This window comes from Podarcis filfolensis, assembly GCF_964270895.1.
Source record: "Podarcis filfolensis genome assembly, chromosome: 1".
NCBI lineage: Eukaryota > Metazoa > Chordata > Lepidosauria > Squamata > Lacertidae > Podarcis > Podarcis filfolensis.
In genome coordinates this window covers 56,623,563-56,638,662 of record NC_139604.1, presented here as the reverse complement: position 1 = coordinate 56,638,662, position 15,100 = coordinate 56,623,563, and the positions used below count along the sequence as shown (strand labels likewise).

The 15,100-nt window shown below is 42.1% G+C and overlaps 1 protein-coding gene and 1 long non-coding RNA gene across 6 annotated transcripts in view; one reads left to right on the top strand and one right to left on the bottom strand.

Moving 5' to 3' along the window:
* The window catches only part of CPSF7 (cleavage and polyadenylation specific factor 7), a 21,466-nt gene extending 6,366 nt beyond the window's left edge, over nucleotides 1-15,100 (top strand). For all 5 annotated transcript variants that reach the window (XM_083580823.1, XM_083580827.1, XM_083580825.1 and 2 more), the window contains exons 3-10: nucleotides 3,245-3,463; nucleotides 4,369-4,472; nucleotides 5,726-5,871; nucleotides 9,988-10,390; nucleotides 10,799-10,917; nucleotides 11,006-11,174; nucleotides 11,362-11,535; nucleotides 13,122-15,100. In XM_083580823.1, the coding sequence (XP_083436949.1) occupies nucleotides 3,245-3,463; nucleotides 4,369-4,472; nucleotides 5,726-5,871; nucleotides 9,988-10,390; nucleotides 10,799-10,917; nucleotides 11,006-11,174; nucleotides 11,362-11,530 (1,329 nt within the window). In that variant the 3' untranslated portion in view covers nucleotides 11,531-11,535; nucleotides 13,122-15,100. The remainder of the gene's footprint in view (nucleotides 1-3,244; nucleotides 3,464-4,368; nucleotides 4,473-5,725; nucleotides 5,872-9,987; nucleotides 10,391-10,798; nucleotides 10,918-11,005; nucleotides 11,175-11,361; nucleotides 11,536-13,121) is intronic.
* On the bottom strand, nucleotides 6,997-10,058 carry LOC310746968. The gene is made up of 2 exons (XR_014540822.1): nucleotides 9,939-10,058; nucleotides 6,997-9,114 (listed from the first exon to the last, which is right to left on the bottom strand). It is a non-coding gene; the product is annotated as an uncharacterized lncRNA (long non-coding RNA).

Genomic DNA, 15,100 nt, shown 5'->3' with positions numbered 1-15,100 from the left:
GTTGAGGAAGACCCTTTGGAACTGCATGGGAGGTGGCAGCAGGAGGAAATCTGGAAAAATGGCCATCTCGGCCTCCCTCCAGCAGGAGCCATCCCTTCCACAAATGAAGGGAAACTCTTGATGAAGTTTCGTGCATTTAAATTTTGAAGAAAAGGGTTGGGCTTTCCATGGAATTGAACTTTGATTGTAAAAAGAAATAAGATAGTCATATTTCAAATTTGAAAAGGGTCCAAAGTAATGAAAAGCAAAGTATGAAGCCAGTGAAATTCCAGCTGGATATTTCCTATATGGAGTCTTTTCTTACTCAAAAGGTTTTAAAACTCACTCTGAAAACTGTTTTAACAGTTCCTGATTCACTTGGAAGTACTAGGGTAGGGGTAAAACAAAAATTGACCCCAAATCTCTTCCTATACTGCTAAAAAAGAAATTGTATGCTGTCGTGTCTTTGGTTTACCAGTTGCATCTAATGGTCTTGATTCACTTTTTCAAGTTCCAATAAATATTGTTTGGCAAAAAAGGACAAAATTGAGAGCCATCTAGGATGCAGGGAAAAACTGTGTAAATCATCAATTCTCTATTTGTGGAATTAGAAATGAATAAACTCTGGAATTCCCTCTTGCCTTGAAAAAGGGGATATCAGCATTGTAGTATCAAAAGAATGCAGTTTGAGTCTGAAGAGACACAACGTGTAGCACTGTCTCCTTGGGAACCGTGGCCAGTGGAAAGAGAATCTCTAGGTGTTGCAGGGAAGTTGCTGAAAATAAATAGGTCTGTATTATTTATTGAGACTATACTGTATTGTGTGTAGGGAAGAACTCTTGTGTCAGGCCTATTGCATGGTTCAAAAACTGCCCAGAAATACATCAAATAAAATAAAAGGTGTTACCTGTGTGAGACATGACCAGATAACGAAGAATGTGCAGGTCTTGCTCACATGAATGCTTGCAAACACATTTAACATGATCTTTGGAAGGTTTCAATAGCATCATCAACAGCCACTACCCTTGTTCCTGATGATAAGTCATCAGGAAACTACTTTGTAGTATATGTGTGGGTGGTTTTGCTGGATATGCACTGTTTTCTCCTCCCCTGTAGTTTATGTGATTCTGTCTTAGGTTCTTGGAGGCTATTGGGGACATTCTTCTGATGGTGTGGGCTTTTCATTGCCTTGCAATGGCAGTCAGTATTTGCTACAAGGCTAGAGTGGTCTTGTGCCCCTACTGTCTTAGTTTAGTTGAAAGTGAGTATCACAAGCTGCACTGTGGTCTTTACTGAGGAAATCTAAATAAATTTTTTTTTGATGTCAGGAAGCTAACAATAAGTAAGTTTCCAATCTTCTGCTTTGCAGATTTAAGAGGTATCCTAAAAATAGAATTAAGTGCTGATAGCTTGAAAATGTTGAAGTGACTTGATTTTCCTATCGCCCTTTAGTATCACTGCTGTTCTTAATTGATAACATTTTGTTAGTAGTAGCTTTTCTTTTTCTTATGCGTAATATCCATTCCTTATTGCAGATTTGTCTCGTACTACTATGTAAAACTATTTCTACTGCTAGTAATTTTTTTTGTAGCATGTACTACTTTCTACTTGAAGACTTCCCAGTATTTGACTTTATAAAGATTGCTTGAAGCAGGAGCTGTTGTTATGTTTAAAATAACACCCAAGTTTCTCTTATTCTGGATAATTGGAATGTAACAAGCATATCACTAGTTCTATGAAACCAACAAATGGTTGTGACCTGCATCCCAATATATTTACTTTAATCCAATTTAGCATACTCAGGCTAAAGCCCATTGAAAACTATGTAACAGGCTAATTGTGATTAAAAGTTTGACTGATTTCAGTAGAGTTAAGCACATCCATCTGAAATTAGACAGTGACCATGATCCAGTACATGCCAGAATTCTGATGTTCTTGATAACATAGGATAAGTAGTTGAATTCAGACCCATAACAAATGCTAGAATTTGATTGTTTATATGCTGCATGAGTTTTTGCAGTCTTGCTAGTTTAAAACATTGACGAATCATTCAGGTGGGAAGCCATACCTTACAATAATCTGTGAATTACAGTAATAGTAATGTGTATTTGTTTTATTTATTCAATCTATTAGTTGCTTTTTTACCAGAGGAACACAAAGCGACTTTGAGTATATAAACAGACACACATATTAAAACTGGCATAAAGGAAAAGAGGAAAAAATCTGAAAAATAACCCTGGTTTTAAAAGGCAGTACAAGCTTTATGTTCTAGCTGCTGCTGTGTATACAAATTGGGCCAGATTATGTTGCGTGGGAAGATGAAAATTTTATATACCACTCTGCATAATACTGGCATAAATATATATGTATATTTCCAGCTTCTAGATAACTTTAGGCTGACAGGAATTATACATGTGTGTGCATAATGTGCATATTCATGTATTAGAATTCTTTTACGGTGCATTTTTTTAGCTAGCAAAGGATTGCAGTGTGAATCACAGTAGACTATAACTACATTTTCAGAAGACCAGTGAAATATCATTAGAGTTCCAATATAATTGTTTGCTTCTGACAGTGACTCTTTAAGTGTTGTGAGGATGAAATAATACTGCATGATACCTAACTCCTCTGAAGAAAAATGTAGAGGCTGATTTCTGGTGGGGTTCAGTATAAATCTTGACACAACCTGATCACCTTTCATGAACAGCCTACAACATGATTCTGCTCAAATAATCCAAAATAGGGAAAGAAAACAAGAGGCCTTTCTGCCAAGTTGAGTGGCCTCTTATAGAGGTTGGTGGTTATACTATATGTGATAGTCTCCTTCACTGCATATATGCAACAAGGAAACACCCCTCATTGGAGCAGTGAGGAAAATGAGGTGGGTCTGCACACAGTGTAGATTGGGGGAGGGGGGGATGTAAAAATGTGGTTTGATTACCCAGTCCTCCACAAAGAATGGAGAGGCAAAATGTCTTGTGCAGTAATAGATGGCAGTGAAACATGCATTCTCCTCATCTCAGAGAAAATGATGGGGTGCTTGGGGCTACATGAAATAGCTAGTCCTACTATGCTCTTTGCTCTTCCTTGCAACTAGCAAAAAGAGCATGCTTCTTTTTGAGAGGCAGGTTTTACGTTATTACTTAAATTCTAGAATTTATTATTTGATATAGGTGTGCTACTATTCTGTGACGAAAAGAACTAATGTGGAGAATTGGCCCTGCTTTGCCTCTGCGTGTGCTCAGTAATATCTTGTGTCTTCTAGGACTCTGAGTTTAGTAATGCTGACCAGATGGATCTATATGACGACGTGCTAGCTGCCAGCTCACAACCTTCTGAAAGTTGCCCTAGCAGCTCCGAGCCACCACCCGAAAACCGTCAAGAGCAGTCTCCTAAGCCAAACAGCAAATCACCTGCTATCCTGTATACCTACAGTGGGCTGCGTAATAAGAGGGCTGCTGTTTATGTAGGCAGCTTCTCTTGGGTGAGTGCGTTCCATAATCGGAGCAGAAAGTAAAGGGCCTAACAAAAACAAAACATTTGTGTGGAAAGGCTGCATCTGCACTTTAATCTTACTGCAGATGCACTGTTCTTTAATAGAGTTTAGAGCCCCATGTGGGTGGGTAGGTTTTATGCTGCTTGCCAACCTCAGTCCTCACAACACATTGGATAAATAACTAGAAGCATTGTTCGTTATGACACATTGCTCTGTTTAGGACATTTTTATCCTGCTTTTCTCACAAAGACTCAACAGTGGCTTCAAATAAATAAGCTACAGCAACATAGTATTCCGTACTATGCTAAAAAGCAGTGCATCTCAGAGGTGGAGAATATGATTCTCTTGCATTAGCAGGGTAACTTTTAAGAGAAGAGGATTTAACACATTTAAGATACATCAGAAAATATGATAATAGTAGAATTGAGGCCCTTAAAACGCCGTGATAGAGACATTTTCACAAAATTTTCTGTAGCTGGCATACAGGTATGAGAGTTTTCTCCTATGAATGAATCTCTTAGGACCTGAGTAAGTCATATTGGGCCTGCTGTGTCATGATATAGGGTGTGTAGACTGATCACTGCCCTAAGTGCATGCAGTTCTCTTTAATACCTGTGGTATGTGTTGGGAAAGGGATTGCTGCTGCTGCTCCTTCAATTACGTAGGTCTGTGTAGAACTTTCATCTTCTAGGAAGATACATGTTCACACATGTACGCGCTCACACATCTGCAGCTCCAAAAGTGACTGTAGTGGGAGGGGTTTAATCAAATGTTCCTTCATTAGACTATACCAGGAACAGTATAGGAGCTTGAGAAGGATGAGTTCTCTTACTAATGTGGGTTCTCTAAAAGGTTTCAGGTTATAATGTAATTTTCTGCTTCTTCATACATAGTGGACAACTGACCAGCAGCTGACCCGAATAATCCGTTCTGTGGGTGTTTATGATGTGGTGGAACTCAAGTTTGCCGAGAACAGAGCCAATGGCCAGTCCAAAGGGTGAGCACTCCAAGACTGCTTCATAAAAGGACCCATCATGAGGGGCTGTTATTTTGGGAGGAATGATCTAGGGACCAGTGTGGTTGATAATGGTGTGCACATAAGTCTGATTTTCTTGCTATTTTTTTAAGGTGGCCTTAGAAGTCCCTGTAACTGTCCGGTTTGGATGCCACTGCCTTCAAACTAAATGACTACTTGTTATATGTGATTCACGAAGGCGGTGGGCTCTGTCCAATTCTGCAGAGCGATCCCTTGTCAATGTGCTATTTGCTGCTGCTCTTAATGACAGCTTTAATTTGGAGGGCATGGAGCTGAAAATTCTGCACTGTTAATGACACTGTGCTTGTGGACAGCGGGGTTGGCCTGAGAAATCAATCAAATCGGGAATGAGAGAACCTTGGGCCTGTGGGCCACATCTGGCCATCAGAGGATTCCCATCCAGCCTCCACAGCCTCTTGTTCTTGGCTCCTGGGCTGGCTGTGGAGGGCAGTGTTAGAAACTGGGATAGGAATACTAGGAGCCATGTGGGTGCCAAACCAAAATGTGTAGTGGGCCATTTTTATTGCTCCCCCCACCCCCACCAGACCAGGCAGCCCCACAGCAATAAAAATTAAAATTGCTGCTGGGTGACTCAGGAGGTTTGCAGTGTAGTGTGGCAGCAAAAGACAAGTCTTTTGCTACCTCTCTACCCTGCCAAACACCTGGTTCACCTGGCAGCAGGGCAGCAGCAAAAAACAAAGACAGACGGAGATGCTAGGCACCAAAAGTGGTGCCTGAACATCTCCATCAAGTTGCAAAAGGGCAATTGTAAAATGTGACTGGTGCCCGCTAATTTCAAACCCTGGTGGAGCGAGCTCTCTGTCTCCCAAGCTATCACAGAAGTGCAGCAGATTGGAGGCACAGGAACTTCATCTGGATAAGTACTGCAGTGGGAGATAAAGGGATGAAACCCCTTGCCGGAGGGGGGCACTCACATAGGAACAAATGGGAGGTTTTCCCTCAATGCATCTGTGTGTATGCGAGAGAGATAAATGTAATGAATGGTGTGAGCTCATATGTGTGAGCAGATGAGGTGGTGAGAGAGAGGGAGTGGTGTGGCCCTGTCTAATTTTTCCTCCCATCCCACCCACCAATGCTATATAGCAGTGACATTTTGTAGACCTTGGGTGGGGGAAGATTTCTTGTCTTGGATTAGATGGTTTTCCTTACTAGAAGTTGCTGACAGTCTTCAGTTCTTTTTCCTCTGTGACCAGGTACGCAGAAGTGGTGGTTGCCTCTGAGAACTCCGTCCACAAACTTCTGGAGCTGCTACCAGGGAAGATTCTCAATGGAGATAAAGTGGAAGTGAAGTTGGCTACCCGGCAGAATCTTGCACAGTTTGAGGCTCAGGCTCGAAAAAGTAAGTTTAGATGGGGGTTGCGTTTGCTAAGTAGGGAACAAGGCAGAAATACAGGGCATTGGTTAGGTCTTAGAGAAACCTGAGGAGAGCTTTAAGCCAGAAACAATTTGGATGTTTGTGAATATCCAGGGAGTGTCCATGTATATTTTCTTTTTCTGTTGCTGCTGAGTGACGCCTAAGTAGATTTTATTATCCCCTTCTATGTTGCATGATTTGAGGCACCCTTGAAACTGAATGGGCTTAAGCTCTTGAAGCTGTTATAGCTAGGACCACCCCCAGCTCCTCTCTGAACCTTCTCCAGAATTTGTGGAGCCCTGAAGAGGTAAAGTGCCCTGTATTGGATGCAATGCTCCAGCTGGGGCCTTACCTCTTGGTCATATAATTCATTTATTATTATTTATAAAACACATATCCCACCCTTTCTCCTAAAGGAGCCCAGGGGGGCAAAGGAGGACCATAATAGATGGCCCTGTTTGTCAATTTCTGTGAAAGGTATGCTGTTGAATGTACTATCTGACTTAGTAAGTGGAGAAGAGGACAGTTTCCTCTGTTGTTTGCAGAATTAATCTGAACAGTTAGGATCCACCGTTTTGTATGATCCTGTCATAGTCTTAACTGACTGTAGAGTTGCAGCCTTGTCATCTTTAGCGCAGCTGCATTTTAATAGCCTCCATGTTCTGCCCTAGAAATTGACTGAATTTCAGTGCAGAAAGTCATGTTGTTCCTATGTCCCTTATCTCCACGGAGTGTCATAGTGCCTGTGGTCCATTTCTCCGTGGTAGGAAGGTCAGTCAGTGTTGCTGAATCATAAGATGAAGCAGAGCTGCTTTTAGCCCTCATCAAGCTTTTCCCTGTGAAAAACTGCTTAAAGGGGCTTATCTTATCTTCACTAGGAGGTCGCGCTGGTGAATGGCAACGCCTGACAGTAACCATGGCACGTCACCATTTTTGACAAGGCCTTCGTAAATGACTTCCACCACTTTGTGATTCCTCGCCCAAAGGGCCTGAGAAATACAAATTTGTTGTTTTTAGTAATTTTATTTACACTCTGCCTCTCTCTAGCCCCCAAAGTGGCGAACTGTAAAGCAGACAAGCCAGTACGATAAAGAAAAACACATGCACAAGTTAAACGTTTGAAGTTCTCTTTATTGCACTCTCCTATTTATCACAAAGGAAACCTAAAAGTGGCTTCCGTTCGGTGACCATGAAGTGAATTTTTAATGTAATTCAGACACGTGCTGAGTTTGAAATATGAATGTTATTAGATTATCCCAGACTTGCTGTCACCAAGTCTCATGTGGTGATGGTATAACAGATTTCTGTGTCCCTAATTATTGTGTGTCATTGCAATTGTATGATCATGGTTTTTTTCTTTTGAAATGTTTCTCAGCTATATTTGCAATTAATTAATTTTGCCACATTGGGACAAGATCGCAATATGTTTCAAAATCCATCTTCTCAGCATTCTCTCCAATGTTTTTTTTTTAGTTTTTTTTTTAGTTCTTTTGATTATTGATTTCTTTCAATTATGCTTTAGATTCTCTATCTTGAATAAAGGTCTTAATTTAAAAAAAAAATAATGTATCAAATCTCATAACATACTATAGTTGAGCTTATTGTACATTGAAATTCCAAATTAAGATGACACAGCTTTTTTTAACCTGGAGTTTTTGAAATAATATATTTTTGCTTTACGCAGACATTGTAAATCTTTGTAAATACTTCCTGTAATGCCCTTCCATATTATTGCCATCTTGGTTTGTGTCAAATAAAGTTGACTCTAAGTACAGTACTTTGGTCAGCATGGCTTGATTATTTCTCTGGGGTCAATAACTCTTCATTGGGAAGAATAAAGGAATCATGTTTCCAGATTTAGGAAGCTTTCTGACTTTGAGGCCAAGCAACTAGCCTGGTGGAGCAATGGTGGATAGTATTAATTGCCTTCCAGTACTTGGGTATTGTCCCCTTGTTTTTCTAACGTTGCATTTATTAAGAATGTCGATTTCTTAATTGTAGCCAGAAGTATTCATGACAACTGAATCTAGTTTAATTCATTAGTCAGGATCTGCTGATGTATCTAAAACTATATTGCTCTCAGAAGGACCATAAGTTTTCTTCCATTCCACAGATAGTTGCTTATTTCAGTTGCTTATTTTATGTAGAAGGAGATGCAGTTTGTATTACAGATTAAGGTTCAGAGACTTCTCTGCATCTACATTTTGTATTCTATGAGAATGGAAATGTTGATTATTTTCTGGATGTAGCGGAAAACACTCAGTTTGCAGTAGGTGTTCAGGAAGTAGTTCAGTGACTTAAAAGCAGCAATATGTATATAAGCCTGTTGATATTTGCCTTTATATAAAGCAACGTATGCGCATATATTGCAGGGTAGTTGAGATTGGCATATTAGGTTTTAATATTTCACTTTATTGAAGAATTCTACTAAAAGAACCAAATGTTCTGCTGAGTGCATTCACTAAGCAGTAGGTTCCTAAGGCCATTATTTCAGGGGACAGGGGGAGGAGTGGGAGTTAAGCATATCTCCCAAAATTATGGGTCTTGAGGATTCTGTATAATTGTGTAGTGTTAGAATGTTCAGGTTTCCACTCATTAGAATACTTATAATAGGAAAGGAGTAGGGATAACACTACAGCCAATTAGTGATTTTACTGAAGAAGACCATTCTTGCATAATCCAGTGCTTGTATAGTGTTAGCTAGAATTTCAGACACATTTTACATAATTAGTTCAGAGAATTAGATCAGTGAGAACGCCATTCATGTACAGTTTTGTGACTGTTGCCTGCAGTTTTCAGAGGGTAGAACAATTGCTTTGTCTGCAGAAGTTTCCATATTTAATCCCTGGCATCACCATGTAGGATTGGAAAGAGTCTTCTCTGAAGTCCCAGAGAGCTACTGCCAGTCAGTGTAGACTATCCTGAACAAGATGTGTCGATCACAGAATCAGAATTGTAAATGTTCTGACTTGGATTAAGTCAACTTCCAAGTTCCTAGTCATCAAATGATAACCCATTTGTGGTGTTACGTTTGCACATTGGGCTTCCATTAACACATTGAACTCTGCTCATGCAGCATTGGATACAACACCATCTATTTTAGTTGTCACTGTACTAAAGTGTGGGTTAGTCAAATATTCCCCTTATATTCAGCATGGTTTGATTATTTTTTATGCTGTCTGTCACATTTTCGTTCTTTTCTCTTGAAGCTTCCTGATTTTGCTTTTCCTTAAATGAGAAAGTTCAATACATTTGTCTCTGATAGTATGTGATGTTCTAATCAGTTATATTAAAAATGAATATTTTAATATATCTTTATATAAAATATAACATACTGACTATGGCTGAGATGTAAACAACATAGACACCAGTTCAGATTTCCCCTTGGCTATAAGCTCAGACACTAGGTAATATTAGGTAAGCCACACTTTTTCAGCCTAAACACCTATCTAGAATCTTTGCAATAAAGATCTGTCAAGTAGGATTATTAGGTAGTTTACTGTGCTAATACATAAAGCATTTTGAACACACTGTAAGCACTATATGAATGATAAGTATTACTTGAATGCTCAAGCAAAATTTATTTCACTGAAAGTTAACAGTGTAAAATACACTCAAGACATTCTAAGACCATAAATGAAATGTTCTCAGTTCAGTTTGGACACACTGCTATTGTAAATTGTAATTAAAGTTAAGCATTTATTTAGCATGTTATGCTGCCCGTCCATCTGACTCGTAATCAGTGCATGATACAACTATCTCTGTCAACTCAGCACACAACACTTAAGAGAGCTCTTACAGGTCTCTTGGCCAAGACTGGGAATGCCCAGTTCCAGAGCAGGAAGGTATCTCTCTAGATACCTCAACATTTGCCCAAATCAACCCAAAAATCTGTGTGCACATACCAATGAAACCCACCTTTTCTCACATGTATGAGATAAGAGTTCTGATATTTGGGCAAGGTGTTATTGCAATTCAGAGGCATGATGGTTGACATGGGTGTACTTACTGGAAAGCGGGGAGAGGGTTATTTTGTCAGAAAACTGACCTACCCAACTGCTACAGTGTTGAGCGCTTTTCCTCTTCTGTGATGTCTGACAGGGGTGCCTCCGAGGGCTCACTCAAGGGATTCCTCCGACTCGGTAGATGGCCGAGCCACTCCGACAGAGAATGCTGTGCCGCCGCCACGCATTGAGAAGCCTCCTGTGTTGCCTTTCTTCAACCGCCCTCCTTCTGCGCTTCCTCTCATGGGGCTGCCACCTCCACCCATACCACCCCCTCCTCTTTCCTCAAGCTTTGGGGTTCCCCCTCCCCCTCCAGGAATCCACTACCAACACCTCATGCCCCCTCCCCCTCGACTTCCTCCACACCTCACTGTGCCACCTCCTGGGGCCGTGCCACCTGCGCTGCACCTCAACCCAGCCTTCTTCCCCCCACCCAATGCAGCAATGGGGCCCCCGCCAGACACCTATAACAAGACCTCTGCAGCATACAACCACAGCAGGTGAGAGCAAGCCCATTCCCAGGAATCTGAGAAGAAAAAAATCAAAACTAAGTAGTGCAAAGAACAGTAGCTAAGCCTCTTGTTTAGCAAGGCTGCAGACCTAATTCTCCAGGGGCTTAGTTATTTTGTTTTTATGCAAAGAGTGATGGTTCGACTAGACATGAAACCACCTTCTCGGTGGTGGTAGAAAATGCCTTGCATAGCTCTAGGGCACGACAGCTGACAACTTGGTTCTTAAAGGATGCTACTTAATGTCTGCTTTGGGGAGGGGGGCAGTACCTGGTCAACCACACATTGCTGTTTTGAAAGGCCTTGAATTGCCATGTCTATGAATAAGGAACTGTGTCATAGTTCTGCTTGAAGCTGTTTATCCTCTGTGTGTGATGGGTGTGTGTTTGTGTACTACAGCCGGGAACTGGGCCCATTGCCACCTCCTGTCAGTGAAGCTGAATTTGAAGATATCATGAACAGGAATCGAGCAATTTCCAGCAGTGCCATTTCCAAAGCTGTGTCTGGTGCCAGTGCAGGTAACCAGAGCTGGCTTTTGCTACCTCTTGCCATTTCTTGCTCCTCGCCTCACTCTTACCATGCCGCCTTTGCTCTGTTATATTGCAGGGGACTACAGTGATGCCATTGAGACCCTGCTCACAGCCATCGCTGTGATTAAACAGTCACGTGTCGCAAATGATGAGCGGTGTAGAGTCCTTATCTCTTCACTCAAGGATTGTCTTCATGGCATTGAAGCCAAGTCTTACAGCATGGGCACCAGCAGCAGCTCCTCCAGGTGAGCTTCAGGCACAGTTATTGCCAAGTCATCCAGCTACTGTCACTCATGTTGCTGATGAGCTAGTCTCAGTTGTGCTCTGGTCCCCTTCCTGGGCTTTGTACAGCCAGGTAGGAATAAGTGCTTTTGGGAGGGGAAAGGGTCTTGTTACAGCTTGCCAGTAACTAGATACCTCATTGTTTTCCAGAAAGCGGCACCGGTCTCGGGATAGATCACCCAGTCGGTCTCGTGAGAGCAGTAGGAGGCACCGAGACGTCGTCCATAATGAAGATCGGCATGAGGACTATTTCCAGGAAAGAAGCCGGGAGCATGAGCGACATAGAGACAGGGACAGAGAAAGAGACCGACATCACTGAGAGAAGTGAGAGATGTTTCCAGGGTGCTTTACCTTTCCCATCCCCTCCAGCCCTACCCAGTGTATTTTCCTTTCCGAAAAAAGCACCCTTCTCTTCAAGTTGAGTATCATCCCTCTTGTAGATGCTAGCTAGGTAAGATTGATTTCCCTTATGCTCTGGAAGACTTTCCATGGCATAATCTCATACTTCTCTTCAGTGAGTGGACTGGTCATGCATGGATCTTAAGCTACCAGGGCAAATACATATTGTATTGTGTTCTCCATGCAGTATGTTCTGCTAGGTAAGATTTTTTCAAAAATAAGGGAGTTGTCTGCTCCCTGCTTGACTTGCACTTTGAGTACATACTTGAGCTGTTTATTTTCTAACTTAGTAGATTTATAATATATTCCGCTGGGCTCTGAATAACTATGTGTCTCAGGCCAACTATGCAACTTTGTTAGGGTACTTTTCCTTACTCCTTGTACTGTGACCAGTGGATTGCCATATTTTTTGCTCCATAAGACGCACTTTTTTCTTCCTAAAAAGTAAGGGGAAATGTCTGTGCATCTTAGGGAGCGAATGCATGGTCCCTGGAGCGAAATTGCCCAGGGGCGAAAAGCAGATCATGCTCTTTTTTTTTTTTTTTGAAAGAGGGAAGTGGGTGTTGAAACAAAGCCGCTGATCGGCAAGCGATCAGGAGGGAGATAAGAGATGCTAGCAATAAAGGAGGCTGCCTGGGGGTGGGGGAGGTAAAGACAGCAAACTTGCAAGGAGAGGAGACAGGAAGACTAAAGCAGTGAGGTTTAAATTAGAAGAAAAGGAAAAGCAAAAAACTGCTTCAGCTAAGGAAAAGACACTAAGGCAAACAAGAGGGAAGGGAGTGTTGAAAGGAAGCAGTGGTTACAAATCATGGATCCACATGGATTCTCAGGATTTTTGCATTGGGCTACCCCAAACTCACCGTCAAATCACATGTCTATGGCCACAGCATAAACCACAAAAATCATACATCCACTGTTTCGTTCAGAATTTTTTTTTCTTGTTTTCCTCCTCTAAAAACTAGGTGCATCTTATGGAGCGAAAACTACGGTATTTCTATAGGTTAGAATCAGATGCTTGGTAAATGTGTCAAGGGCCCAGTCTATATATTGCAATTGCAAAAAAAAGAGTTCAGATCTTTTATTCCAAGAGGGGCATCACAGACTAGTATTGGTAGAATAACTTCTCTAACTTGAAAATTAGCCATTTTTTTCCAATGGCAATCTGCCTTGGGTGCCCTGGAATAAAAAGTGGAGTAGAAACTACAAAAATAAGTAAAACATAGCCTTGCAATCTCACCACCCTCTTACTTTCTGAATGTGACTAGCACCTAAGGTGGCAATGAGTCTGACTCGAGAGTAAGTTTGATTCAGTGGGTAAAGTGCTGAGCCTAGTCCAGTTCAACCATGAGCTAAGACAAGCCTGTAGCTTTGGTTCCCCATTGCATGTGGAAATAACTGTGAATTCCCCATGGAGTTACAGTCCAACGTTAATAGGCAAAATTCTCAACAAACCTCTTTGAAAGTGCTATAGAACTTACTAGTGTTTCCAATTTTGTTTTGTCTCTTTCTAGGAGCGTGGGAAGCATTCAGTGTTTTTATGGACTCTTATCTCCTCTCCTTAATCAAGACTAAAATATGGAGGCTTCTCCACCCCCTCCTCCCCACTGCCCTCTGCTCTTTCCGGACCCCTTGGAAGGGACTTTGCCTGCAGAACTCCATCTGGCACACCATGGTATTGGGACCTGAGCTCTGCCTGTGTGCTGTCGCTGCTGCTTGATGGAGAAGCACTGAATGACTTGGAGGGTGGGAGGGGTTGGTTGTCTGAGCCACCGTGACCAGGGGGCCACTTCAATCCATGGATTCTTGGACCCAAAGAGAATGGTGCTTTCCACAGAGGTCTCTCGCCTCTTTCCTTTCCGTGGCTTTTTTAGGAGCACTGGGGAAGGAGCCCATCCAGCTCGTCTCCTGCGAGAAAAACTGGTGCTTCAGCACAGTATGAGATGTCTGACCCTATTCTTCCTGGAACTCGTGTCCACGATCCACACTGCATTGTTTTCTTAGGCATCGAGGCATCCATTCCTCCTTAAATCTGATCCTTCTTCCAAAGCAGCTTCAGTCTCGCCCTCCAGCACCGTTGTACACAGCTTAGAAAACAGTATTTCCCTGTTAGGATGGAAGGCAGGCTGGCTGCTTCTTCGGATCACCCCTCTTCTCCCTTCCTCCTTTAGTTGTGGGAAAATGTCACCTCCTTTCTACCTGGCTTCTTCTAGAGGGGCCTGCGTTGGTCAACCGGCTCGCAACGTTGAACTTCCCTTAAAAAATAGATCTGGCTACTGCAGGTCCGCTTTCCACTGATTTGCTAACCATTTTCCTCGCTTTGTTTCATGCAATAGCTGCTCCAGTTGTAACTTCTGATGTAAACCTTTGTTTCTGGGGCCAGCCCCTCCCAGATTGCCGCCTTCCTTGTTGTAGAGGAAGTGTTGTGAACGGAGACCATAGAATGGAAAGGGGCAAAGTCAAGCTGGGGCTACCTGGAAGTTACTGAATGCAGCACACCCTAAGCGTTTTTAAAATTCTATGTGATGTACTTGTTGAACGTGTTGATTTAAGGTCCAGAGCTTTCCTTGGCCCCTGCCTCCTTTTAAAAGGAGTTCCTTTTTGGAGTGGTTCACTCATGAGTTTGCTTCAGATAGCACCATACCTCACTGATCTCTGGCATGCCAGTCTAGGGAGACGATTAGAGGCAGTGGGAGGCGTCTCTTCACACCACCATATTTAGCTGTGTTATGTAATCGTAAGTAGGGTTTCTGGAGCCACTCTAGTCACCAGGCAGCCCTTTGAGACCAGTTGCAGCAAAAACCTGCTTGTTCGGAGCATTATGGGACAAAAGCACCTGCAGAGTTCTTGATTTAAGCTCTCATCTTTGAGTTGCAACCCTTCGGGTGTTCATTTTCAGCTTTCATTGCTCCATCCTAGCCTGAGCACCCAGTTACTTAAAATCAAGGTAACACGTTACACCCTGGAATATGCAGTCTCCAGCAACTGGATCTCAGTAGTGAGGCCAAGCATCTGTTGTGTTCATGAACACTTAATGTGATTGTTCAGCTGCATGGTGAAGCCTCCCTTGTAGAAGGACCCTGTTTTGTCTCACAGAACAATGTTGTGGCCTAAGGCGGAGGGGGTGGTGTCTGGCAAAGGATGTTCTTGTGTGATGTGGCACCTCCTTTTGTACTGTTGATCACAGAGGTGCTCAGCTCTAAATGTGGTTTTTAAAAAAAATAAAACGGGGAAAGTTGTGTAAGCAATGGAGTGACAACTTAAACTGTAAAATATATTAAAAATTGATGATTGGAAAAGTTGCTTTTTACATAATGGACATTTTTAGTTTGTTTTGAAATAATGGAAGTAAGAAAAGAAAGAAATGAAACAACAGAAACATAGCCTTGGTTCCTCTCAACTCACCCACCCCTGTTCTTCGTGATTTGATTTGTTTGTCTTTTTCTGATAGGTTGGAAATTGTGTAATAAACTTGATGATATTGTCAATCTTT